General features: G+C 40.2%; 1 protein-coding gene across 3 annotated transcripts; it reads left to right on the top strand.

Moving 5' to 3' along the window:
* Positions 1-1,227: 1,227 nt before the first annotated feature.
* LOC115058343 (ETS-related transcription factor Elf-1-like) lies at positions 1,228-12,563 on the top strand. 3 transcript variants are annotated; one of them, XM_029525686.1, is made up of 8 exons: positions 1,228-1,460; positions 4,511-4,906; positions 5,087-5,213; positions 7,322-7,429; positions 7,617-7,772; positions 7,855-7,929; positions 9,694-9,889; positions 10,488-12,563. In XM_029525686.1, exons 2-8 carry the CDS (start codon positions 4,847-4,849, stop codon positions 11,098-11,100), a joined length of 1,335 nt encoding a protein of 444 aa, XP_029381546.1. In that variant the 5' UTR covers positions 1,228-1,460; positions 4,511-4,846; the 3' UTR covers positions 11,101-12,563. The 3 variants fall into 3 exon arrangements, with proteins under 3 accessions (XP_029381546.1, XP_029381547.1, XP_029381548.1); XM_029525687.1 differs by lacking the exon at positions 1,228-1,460 and adding an exon at positions 3,657-3,854; XM_029525688.1 differs by lacking the exons at positions 1,228-1,460; positions 4,511-4,906; positions 5,087-5,213 and adding an exon at positions 5,389-5,543.
* Positions 12,564-12,853: the final 290 nt, after the last annotated feature.

The raw sequence follows: 12,853 nt of genomic DNA, 5'->3' as shown, positions 1-12,853 counted from the left end.
GAGATTACTTCTCAATAACAATACGACTCAGCTTCTCTCTCTCTCTCAAGCAAACACACATATTGTTACAATCAAATCTTCACCTTTGAGACTTTACCAAGACATTACGGGAGTAAGGCTTATTTTTGAGCCAAATCAGCACATTCTTGGAGTTGAAGTGAGGTGGGGGGAAAAAAATGAAGGGCTGAAGGGGAGTTCTGATTTATTCCCCCTTATCTGTCCAACTCCACCTACTGGTGTGGAATGTAAAAAGGAAGAATAATCAAATAAAAGTGCTGTTGCTCCTTGGACACATTTCAAAGCTACAAAATCCTCCAAACCTAATGCTTTCATAAATAAGATTCTACCACATGTTTAAATACAGCACTATATCCAAGTGTGGCATTCTTATTATATTAGGGATAAGCTTCTTACTCATTGATCATCTCATAGTCTTTCATATTGATAAATTCTGGTGAGTTTTATCAGAGACTTGGTTCCTCTATGTTTATCATCTTTTTGTCATGTACTTGCGTGCATGGGATGGTTGCACACAACAGACTTGTTTATCTCTACATGAAGGTAACAGAAGAGGAAATGGCGCAACCATGAGAACAGAGACTATACAGAGATAGCACTGGCTGCAGAGCGGCCCTTAAACAACAGTTGTAGTGAGAGTCGTCAGGTAAGCATGTACAAAGCCCCTGAGAGTCGCTGAACAACACTGTGAGTGGATGGCTATGTAGGTTTTGTAGAAAAACATGGGAAGCATGTCAGACACAGGTCAGACTTGTTGTTCAGGGTGATAGTGCAATGTGTTGCCACTAGGGAGCATCATGAACTGAATAAAGGACAAAGGAAATTCAGTTCTACTCCGTGTTTTTATCTGCCCATGTGACTGCCTGCAAGTCTCCATTATGCACCTGTGTGTAATTTTTGTCATTATTTCTCATTCTATATCTGCAGACTTACATGTTAACATTGTGTGTAGGTGTCAGAGACAACCTAATTGAAAACCTAACGATTAATATGACATTCAATGAGATCATCTTCACCCTCATATACACCATTGGGCTGTTTGCAGATCAGCTTGCTTGCCTCTCTACTGCTTTACATTGCAAATACACCCATGTTTACATTTGCTCCACACTGACAATGGTCACTATGGGTTACCTTGACTCACAACACAGGTAACCAATCAGAACTCACAAAGGGGGGGGGGCAGTTCCCTGGAAAAAGAAGAGGAAGCTAGAACTGACAAGGACTGAAGGCAGCAAGAGAAAAAAAATCTACACGAGCTACACTGAACTTAAGTCTGTGTGGCACTTCCCATGGTGACTTGAAATCTGCAAAAGGAAACTGATCCCAGGTCAGATTTGTGTCGTGTTTGCCAGAAGGGATGAGAACAATTTCCGTTTCTCTCTTGGATCCTTCAGGCAATTGCTGCATTGCCACATACAGACAAATGCTATAAACACAAGGTAAGCCTAAAGCTTTGTATTTCATTTCACAGACCCACCACATTTTATCGATAAAAAATACTAAATAAAATAAAAAAAGAAAAGCTATGAACTCTTCGTGTGACTGAATGCTGTATGACATGTGCTGAAGGGAAAGTGAAAGTACTTTTTCAGAGTGTATATGGGTTTCTGAGCAAGGTTGCTTGACACTTTTTAAACACTCTGGTAGAAAGTGTTTACTTCAAAGGATATCTGTGTATGATTTACTTTAAATGGCATCTAAACCACACACACACACACACGTACGCGGGCAACAGGATTGTCGTATAAACACCATTGTGTTGTGACCTCCTCCACAATTCCCCAATTCCCAATCTCCTCTTCTCACATACACACACCATATTTCACTGTGTTCATTTAACAAGCCCTGGTCACCCCAAGCAACAAGAAGGGCTTATCAGTGCCTCCCTCACTTGCCATACTGTTATCAGCCTGGCCTAGTTCACACGCACATACACACACTCTACCCCTTTCTGTCAAACACACCCAGGCTTGTTCTATATCAGCCATTGAGACTCTCTGTCTCTATCTCTCTCTCTCTCACACACACACATGCACCAGCGCACAGGCACACACAAACATGTACTGAGGAATGAATGTTATGGGGACTTATCAGTGTCCTTAGGGGTCTGGCAGACACTTCACAGACTCAGATCACAGTGCCAAAGCCACAGAGACAAACATATGTGACCAGAGTGCTAATGACCAAAGCCTTCACACTGTTAGACCTCTATAGAAGGCTGGAGCCGCAAGGCAACGCTAACAATGAACATATGAAGTTGGCACAATGACAGGCAGTGGGGGATACAAGTCAAAGAAAAGTTAAAGAGCTAAAAAAAACAACATTGATTTGCCTGTGACTCCAGGTCACTGAGAATTTATGAGCCTATTCACTTCTACATACTTCTTATAATAATTTAAATCAATTCAACTCAACTTTATTAATAAAGTTTTTACAAAGTACTAAAATAAAAGCAATACACTATTAAACCAGTGAAAGCATAATAAAACCCTGAGATAAGGGCATACAAATAACTATGAAAACAAAGGTTAAGTCTATAGTATTAAACCAAATTAATAGCCCAATTAAATATTGTTTTTATTTATTTTCAGAAATATAGAAGCTTGCTATAGTGATATCCAGAGACAGCGTTTTCAACAGTTTAGCAGAAAAGCTTGATTAACAAGTGAAAGAACTACAGGTAACCATTGTAGTGTCTTTGGATCCAGGTCCAAGTGCCCTCAACACATTTTCTTCTTAGGTATTCCAGCAATTAATTTAATTTGAAACAGTATATGCGGCTGGTTATGATGCAGTGAATGAGCTTTTCAGCATCTCCGAGATAAAAAGGTTGATCTTTTGTGACCTTACTAAGATGAAAAGAGGATGTACTAATGATCTTGTTACAATGAGATTTAAATATAGTCAACAGGCTCTCTCATGTTTGCTGAGACCACCAGACATTGAATGCATATTTTCTCTGGCTGTTTTTTGGAATCCTGTTGAAAGACTAAGTGTTTTTCTCATTTATGTGAAACGGTTTTTGGGCATACATGCATACATTAATGTCTGTTGGGCAAGCAATACAAGTGTAGAGGGCAATACAGGTTAGGTGAATGTAGTTACTCTCTTGAAAAAGCAGCTTGACAAGAAGACACAGTCAGAAGAAGCATTTTAAAAAATTTGTTTATAATAGCGTGTCAGTAAAATATCAGTGATTTACTGAAGATGGAAATATTTCTCCAAGTGCAACTACTTATCAATTTCTTAGAAAATGGTTGTAAAAATGTGAAAACTATGCATCACATGTTCCAAGACCTCAGGGTGATATCCTCAAATTGTTTTACACCACCATAAATCCTGAGCAAAGATAATAAACTAAGATTGGATAGAAAAAAAACAAAAAACAAAAAACAACAAGCTCGCAAACAAATAGTTTAGTTTTAATTTCTCCTCACTGCCTTTCAGTGTTTTGCAAACTTGTGTCAATTTCTCTTGTCTCCGCATCATACAGTAGGAAGTGGAAAATGAGAGGGCCATTGCTGGCAGACATGTTGGCAGTGGTTTGGCACAGAAACTCAGGAAGCGGTGCCTCCTAACTGAGCTGTGCTTCCTGTGTGATAACTGACCCAAACATGGTGTGCCTCTATCATAAACACATGAAGTCAAAGAAGCTTTCACTGTCTGACAGCTGGGATATAAAAGTTGCTTGCCCAAATTGAGGATTAAGAGGATTAAAATGTAGGAGCGTGGTGATTAGAAGTAACTCCTTGGAAGCTATTTGTTTGTTTCGCACAATTTACTATACGTTGAACCTAAAGGCTGGTGTGATCTTCAACGTAACAATACTGAAGGTAAGTGCAGGATGCTCTGCAAAAGAAGAGCATGTAGGAACTTACTTAGCCATAACCTCAAAACAATTTAAACATGCAAGATAGAAGGGCAGTATTGATTTACAGACCGGCATGAAAATAAATAGAGAGGAGAGGTGCTGATTAAAAAGAATTAATAGTGGTGTGACAAGAAAGGATGAAAAGAAAAACAAGTGAGGAGAGACTGAGAAGGGGAGTAATGAAGAGGAGTTTGTTTTGTAGCTTTGTTCTGAGTGACCACGTCACATTCATGTTGTATGGAATGTGCACACAACGGCCCTATAACCTTGAACATTGCGCAATGGCATGATGTTTCAAGCTCAATAGCAGTTGCCTCCCCCCTACTCATACCACACACACACACACGGCTCAAGCACACATTGCAGTGCAAACACTTCCTTCCTGTTGCTGGTTCAGCCTCTTTTAGAAGCAAGATAAGAGCAAAAGCATGAAATATACAAAAGAGGGAAGCAAACGGATATTTTCTGCTGTTTTCTCTGTGTCTGATCAGAGAGACCACATTTCTTTATTTGGATATTTAACGAAAAACTCTGACTTCCTTTGGCTCAAGTTGTGTTACTCCCACTGTGTGTTTCACCTCACCTCACAGGCCTTCGCTCGTTTCTCTTCTCTGGCAGGTTCGGCCAGACCACAGGACAGTTTAGCAGCCCCCACTTCCTGATTGAAAGTCGAAGCAGAGCGAGTGAACATGAGTTTCCTGTGACATCTCTGGTCAATTACTTTACTCAAATCATTCTTCCACTGTTGAGTTGCCTTTCATAGAGAGACAGTGGCCTCTTCGTTCCCTGGAAGAACCTCTTCTGTTGGATCTACACAGAAAGCTACTGGGGGAAAAAACTGGATCTATTCTGGACACAATAACGCATCAAACCTCAGATATTGACAGTCTTCAGAGGGCATCTGTGATGCTGTGTTCACCCAGTTAGAGTTGTGTGTGTTTGGGATAGTCAACCATGCTACAACAGTCAGAGCTCATATTTGACTTTGCCAGTGACCATGTCAACATATCACAGGTGAGTAAACATTGTGTATTTGTGTGTGTTAAAACTAATTTGTGATGTCTGACAAAATCCAAAGTAATGTAGGCATAAACTGCCATCTAATCTCATTGTTGTGTGTTTAAATAGACTGAGGAACATGGTAAAGTCATGATCGAATGCGATCTCACCTAATTTTCATTGTGTGTGTTGCAGCTGGGAGGTCACTCAGATTACCCTGCAGTGATTGTGGAGCAGGTTCCTCATACACACCTGCTCTCATATGCAGGTCTAGCGTGTGAACAGTTGCAGACAGAGGGGGATCACCAGCAGCTGCTCAAAGGTCAGTGCGCACACATACACACACACTCGGCAGGAGCTCGCCTGTCGTCTGATGCCGATTTTTCAGCGGTGCATTATTACTCTGTTCCGTTTTTATTCAAAAATAACACTCAGAGGTCACGCCAGGATGGAAGGCCGGGGAATGCACATGCGCAGTAGTGTTCCATTCGCACATGGACCACCCTCTGCAAATATCCAGGAAGTGAAACAAAACATTCCTGGCTTGAGCCTGGGAAAGAAGTTAATTAATCATATTAGGATGTAGACGTGGTCAAAGCGGGCTACAGCACACATGCGTTAGTTTGTTCCTCGCCAGTCCTGGGAGGGAAAAGTAAGTCCTACTGCTGAGTCGGCGGCTTTTTCGGACATTGTTGTGGTCGGTAGGGGCAGATAAAAGTTGGTCATGGCGGGGCTCGGTTGACTGAGCTAACGGTAGCAGCTCACTCAGACATGAGCCGTTTAGTCCGCTGTTAGCGGCCCGACTGCTGAGCTTTGTTGAACCGGGCAGTCGGGGGCTGCTTTTGTCAACCCCCGGGGGCTGGATGTGTCTGTCGGAGCTCTCCACGAACAGCTGTTAGCTAGTGGCTGTCCGGCAGCTCACCGCCCCACAGCCCCGGGAGCGTCAGCAACAGATGAGCCTGAACCGGGGGAATTGAGGGGCTGTCCGGCGGAGAGGTTGAACCTGTGGGCCCCAGAGATAACCGCCGAAGAGCTGCCGGCATCATCCGTGGTGTTCGTTTAACCGACGATTAACGGGGAGCTCTTCGTCTTTACTGGTGGAAATAACGTCAAGTAACTAATAATAATATTGTTTCTCAGTTATTTGATATGGAAAGCCATTAAAGGTTCAGTTCAGATAACATGACCTCTTCCTGCAGAGCCGTGGATCCCATCCTGAGGACCACTGCAGACACCTGTGGCACTCCGCGGCTAATTTCAACCATTCAGTTTATTACCTTAATAATTACTAAATGCGCCAGCCACAAATAGGTTAACTGCATTAGACTGTTTACCACTGACTCTCTGGTTACATAAAAAAAAAAATCAGAATGCATAACGGTAAAGTGACAATATAAACATGTTTGAAATGGCCAGGAGCTTTCACACAAGGGAGGAGTCACTCAGAGCAAAATTTACTGAACCTTCCCAACAAATAAACAAAAAGCCGAAATGCTGACAGTTAGTGGATCAGCCTTCGGTATGAATAAAAAAAAAAAAGGTGTCAGCCACATTACACGCCTTTCTATATTTACTTGCTATTGAACTGCTTCTGAAAAGCCCACCCTATCGACCCCGTGGTCTCAGAAGTGGGGCTTGAACTCATCTGATAAAGCTGTGGAACTGTGGGACAGTGTGCTGTCATGTAGATAGTAAAATGCTCATGTTGTCAACACATCTGTGCATAAATATCTGCTGTTCCCACAGGCCAAAGAAAGTGAATTAAGTTTCATTTGCAGCACAACTGAGTATACGTCACATGGTTAAAATTGTGTATAATAATTAGAGAAAATATCATTATATAGCCCAACATAGAATTTTATTTTTTTTTTCTGGAGTTTTAATACAGACATTGTTGAAACTTACGTAAGAAATTCAACAACAACATTCAAAAACATCTCAGTTATTTAAGACTCAAACCACTTCTCCATAATGGTGTACTTGGGGAAGGATTGGTGTTAATGTTGACATTAACAAAGTGTCTGCTCCGGTTAAATGTCTAAACTAAGCTGTGACAGTTAGCCGGGATGCAAGACATGAAGACCCTAAATCTGCAGTACGTAAATGGAATCGGTCATCGTTCTGGTCTTTACTCCTGTGTGTCTCAAGTGGAGAAAGCCTAGTCTTAGACCTTGCTGTGAACAGTTGAACTTTTTCCAGTGGAAGAAAACAAGTCCTTAATCAAGTGTTTTTACATTGTGTTCCTATGGCAGATACGTGAGTCTCTTATCGAGTTTAATAGAGAATCACAACTAACATACTCTGGCTCCCAGTAGATTTGATTGCAGCAAAGCTATGGCTAGATGCTTCTTGGGGAGATAATAGTTTCATAACTTGTGAGCTTTCTGAAAGTGTTTTTCTGTGCTTTACTTCCTTTTTTGTGGGCTGTAGTGGAGCCATGTGAAAGTGGAGAAGAAGAGACCATGGAGACGCTTGTTGCTGCTGACTCGCTGCTCAACATGGACTGTTCTGACACCCTCTCCCTGGAACAACACTATTGTGAGTAAACAGACACACACCTGAGTTATCATTGATCATATGCATGCTGACAGAGTGAAGATGCCCTCGTAAAACCTGGGTCCCTCTGCTTTTTGATGTAGGGCATATTTGACTGTGAGATGTTATTTTTAGGCATGATGTTCACTGTGCTGTTCACTTTCATCACATCTGTTTGTGCCCCCTGTAGCCCAGGCCTTCTTACCATCATTGGGTGATGTCATCACTGCTCCTGTTACCCAGGTGACTGTAACAGCAGAGGGGATAGTGGGACCTGTTGACCAGCCACAGTGGCAGTCGTTGCACACAGAGAAGCCTGTGGCACAGCTGCAGTCCAAGAAGAGAGGTCGGTACAAACATAAATTATAGCCTGTTTGAGTATATGAAATATTTAGTAAATTTCACATGTCCATTCTTTATGTATTCAGGGAGAAAACCTCGCCATCGTAAGGCAGACTCACCCACACCAGACATTACAGTGAAAAAGGACAAATACAACAAAGGTATTCCACACACAAAAAGAATAGTTGAAGTGCTGTCTGACATGCACCTCCCTGCACAAATGTAATAGTAAATGTAGATTTTACACATGGGCCACGAATTAGCTAATTTTAGAATGATACACAACTTACAGAAAATGAATGTTTTTAATGTTGATTAATCATTGTCATTTACCAGTATTGAATGCTTTTCTTTCTTGTATGCATTGGTAAACTGGCTCTGTGGGCACTGGACTATTGGTCAGATGAAAAGAATCTGAGGAGGTCATTCAACATTGTTCAATATATTGCTGGAAATTCTTCTTTTCGTTCACTTTTTTCTTATGCTACCACCTGGTGACACACACTATTCTGAGGCCTCTAAAACTCAGTCTTTTAAAAATTCTCTTGGCTTTGTTTTAGTCTGAAACCTTCAGAATTGTGCTGCAGTCTGCACAGGCTAAAAATTGACTATTTGGAAAGTATGATGTAGACACCTGCCTTGCCCCCTGATAACATCTTCTGTATCATGACTACCAGACAGTGATGAAAGCAATATAGCTAGCAACCACAGACAACGGCACCATTTTGATTTAATTACTTGGAACGCAATCACATTTCTAAATATAGAGAGTAACCAACAGACCAGTAGTCACCAAGCTAATCAGGTATTAACTGAAATTGAAGTAAGAATTTGAAAGTATCTTGGTGTTAATTTATTACCAATACAATGTTTCATTTTCAAATATTTCCAGAAATTCCCCATAACAAATCTTTTTCCTCTGAAGCTCAACATATGACTTAAATATTCCTTTTTATACAAATTGATTACATTTAGTCCCTTATGCTGCCACACTCCAGTACATTATTATTTTTCCAACACATATTGTAGAGTTATAAGTATAACTGATTCAAATGTGATGTAAGTAAGATAGCACATGTGATTTTGATTTGGATTACCATCTCCTGTGATAAAATGGTAACGGGACAACATAGAGCATATTCAATCTAAATCTGGATCAGCTTTAATACAACGTTTTTTGGTTATCTCAGGAGGTCAGACGATACACTGTGACCTGTTGTAAACCTCACCCTCCTTTGCCTCTTTGGTCCTGGTCTCTTTTAAACCTCATAGAAATTCACTGATAATTTTATTGTGCTGCATATAAATTAAATCAGAGGTCCCCAGAGGAAGCTGCATAAGAGATAGCTAAAGTGAAGTGCCACCATCATGTAAACTTAAACTTTACTCCAAGCTCAGCTGCCTATTTCTTATTTCTTATAATTATGTTTCAAATCATTTTCCCAGTAGTCGGTCACAGGTTATCATTCTATCTATATTCAGACCAAGTTTCACTCCTTAAATATGTAATTCCAGCTGGTACCCATGTAAAATTCAGTTCAGATACTAAACTTAAATTACAAGATTTTAAAGCATGACTGCAAAGTCATATATTCCTCAATGATGCAACTTGTGATAGAACAGAAACTGTTCACTGATTTCTATGTATCCATTAGGTTGCTGAGTATTACATGGCCATATGGTTTCCTCTATAATTATACTGCTATATCTAAATAAGGCCATAATAATGAATAATTCACATAAAAGTAACCCTGTGTCAGAGAGACAGGAAGCCTACAGATTGATGAAGAATGTTTCAAATTCCATGTCTGAAAGGGGCTTCTAATGACTCGCAGTGGATCCATCACTTCACTCGCAAAAGTAATTTTCCAGGTTGCATCTTTGTCTTTCCTTCCTTCATTATGTTTCCTGTGTTTGTGCTTCAGGAGGAAACACACTGTACCTGTGGCAGTTCCTTATGGAGCTGTTGCAGGATCGACAGGTCTGTCCCCGCTACATCAAATGGACCAATCCCCATGCAGGGATCTTCAAGCTGGTCAATTCAAAAGCAGTGGCTAAACTCTGGGGCAAACACAAGAACAAGCCTGATATGAATTATGAGACAATGGGCAGAGCGCTCAGGTACACAGCCATCAAATTCTCATAACGAAAATCATTACTTGTTTATATGTTTGGGCATTTTTCCCAATAACAATCAATCATAGAGCTCTTGTATTTTATTTGAGCATTTTTGTTATAATTTAATAAGAAATTCTTACATGTTTGTTTAGACAAAATAGTGCATTTAAATACATAAATAAAACTAAAAACGTATTCTTCACAAAACAGCTTGCAGTTAGTACCATAATGTTACAAGACCTAACATTAAAAAAAAAAACAAAAAAAAGTAGCTTGTTCTATTTGTGTGTGTATTAGCGTCTTGTTTTTGTGACTTGATTTTATTATTTCACATACCTGAATGCCAGCGATGGTAAAAGTGAAAACTTGAAAAAGAATATATAAAGAGCAAAAATAAAAAAACTTTTCCTGAGCTTTAGAGCTTCCTAAAATACTAATCTCTCCTCATTAACCTGATTTGTTAAAATTGTAACTAAGGATTGTAAGATAAATTTCAAATTAATCTAAAGAAATTAGGGCCCTAATGATTATTATTACTGTGTGTCTAGTTTGTGTTCAAGTTGTATTTTTGTGTTAATGTTCAACCTTTGTGCTCATGAAGGTACTACTACCAGAGAGGGATACTGAATAAGGTTGAAGGCCAGAGACTCGTCTACCAGTTCACCTCTCTGCCCAAAGACATGATTTATATCACAGATGGAGACAGCACCAAAGAAGAAGATGATGATGATGATGATGATGACAATAGTGGCAATGATGACTCTGATGACAACACAATATCCTCAAGTGACCAATCGGTGGATGATGAAGATTCCTACCCACCACAAAAGAAGGCATCACCTAGTAGCTCTGTCCGAGCCCCAGCTACCCAGCGAACCAGGTCCGCTCCCAGGCCTTCAAGCCAGCGTGAAACTGTCCTACGGCCTACTAGCAACAGCCTGATCCAGGAGCAGCATTTGCCCATTGTGTCTGCCGAAATGTTACGTACCCTCCAGAATCTGGAAAAAGTCCAGTCCCTGCAGCCCACTGGTCACGCCTCAGTCTTTAAGACAGCTCAGCTGCTAGGGAGTCTTTGTGAGCGTCAAGCTGCTGCTGTAGTTGGTGTAGACAGTGAGGGTGCACCTGAGACACAAGTCAAGAAGTCACATGGAGGGCAGAAAACTTCACTAGTAGAGACTCCACAGCTGGTACATTTTTCTAATTCTGACCTGTAGAAGACCAATCCACCACCAAAAACACACATACACTCCACTGACTCAGGACCAGTTACAAGGCTGCATTTTGCTGTGGCAACTTCCTCACACCAGGGCCTATATTTTGTAAATTTAAGACTGGAATTATTGATCCAGGATTATTTTTATATTTTAATTTTTTTAAGTAAGTTAGTTACAAAGGTAATTCTAGACTGGTCCTTTCTTACTGATTTCTGAGTAGGGAACCAAACTCTCGCAGCATTCAGTAGTTTACGTTCTAAGTAGACAGTCTATTAAATGTCATGTCCTCTGTTCTGTTGACTATAGATGACACCAAAGAAAGACATGCACTGGAATCCACAATCTCTCTGCACCTTCTTCAGACTCTGCTGCTTGCACCTTAGCTCCATGACACTGGAGCTAATTATCTTATGAGCACTCTGTGCTCTCCCCTCTCAGCCTTTACCCTTCCTCTATTTGTTTTTGACTATCCCATGCTCTGTCATTCATTTGTCTCAATGCACTAATGCTTACCCCTGCTGTAAGTTTCTTGTCTTAAGTGCCTTAAAAATCTCAGCCCATGCTGTCCCTGCTTCCACTATTCCTGGCGATCATGAGGTTGTTGAGGGAAAACATTCCATATTATTGCTGTTATTTTTCTTAAGGTTATTGAATTATGTTGTGAAATTTTGAAAACAAGGGATCACTGTATTTCAAGGATAGGAATTTAGCACTGCTACTGTTTATAGCAAAAGTATGTACACAGTGGACCTGCCTATTGTTGACAATCACCAGTGAAATGGTGTTGTAGCCATTTTCTTCAGCCTCCTATAGAGTAGCCTTTCTGCAATGCACATATATTTAGTTACCACACATAAACAGTCAATGCATATATGGACTTTAAAAGCCTATCTTAATGTATGTTTTGTTATATACTGTATGTTTGTGAACATGCCTGACTTTGTGCCTTGTTGCCAGTTTCTCCCTCAGGTTTGTAAAAATGTATTTTGCTGTACAGATTGTATACTCTATGCAAAGAGTAAAACAGCTATCCATCTTTAATCAAGTAATGTTCAGTTGAGTGTTCACTCTTTAGTTGATCTGGGTATATCTTTATAAAGCCAGCTGACAAATGTTACTTGCCTTCAAATGAAAACTGAGCTTGTATAATTTAGGGTGGGATGTGTGAGGGTAAACCTGGTTATGAAATGTTTTGAACTGTGCCTTTGCGCCCTCCCAGCCCCTGCAAGGAAAATCCCTATGCAAAACGTCTTTCACTTTATTGCTGAGTAAAACATTTATTTTGAAATCCCCTCCCATGGGTTTATCTGGCACTCTAATAATTACGTACATTTTACTGATGTGGATTGGCAAGCTTATAGCAGAGGGAGAGCGGTGCTTTTCTTGGGGGTTTGCTTTCATTCAGGCCCGATGTGTTGAACAGGTAGTGATCAATATAAAATAAACTCAATTTTGTCATCATCTGTGTGAAATTTATCCCTGCTCATGTGTCCACCCATGTTCAGGCTGCTAGTGTCAGCAGCATTAACCTGTATTTACAGCATCAGCATTATGCTACTATTTAAATTACCACTGCACCAATTCATAATTTCAATACAATTCATGTATTTATGTTATAGAAGTCATACAGCAAATATGACTGAACTCATAAAGAAATGGTATTTATAACTTAGAATAATACTCTGACATGAGCCTTTTTGTTTACTTTGCTTAAAGTGTTCTACCTTTAGGTATAGTTATGAGTGCAGGTCTC

Source organism: Echeneis naucrates, chromosome 17, assembly GCF_900963305.1.
Source record: "Echeneis naucrates chromosome 17, fEcheNa1.1, whole genome shotgun sequence".
NCBI classification, from domain to species: domain Eukaryota; kingdom Metazoa; phylum Chordata; class Actinopteri; order Carangiformes; family Echeneidae; genus Echeneis; species Echeneis naucrates.
Note: the sequence above shows the minus strand (reverse complement) of the source record. Positions and strands in the feature narration are given on the sequence as shown.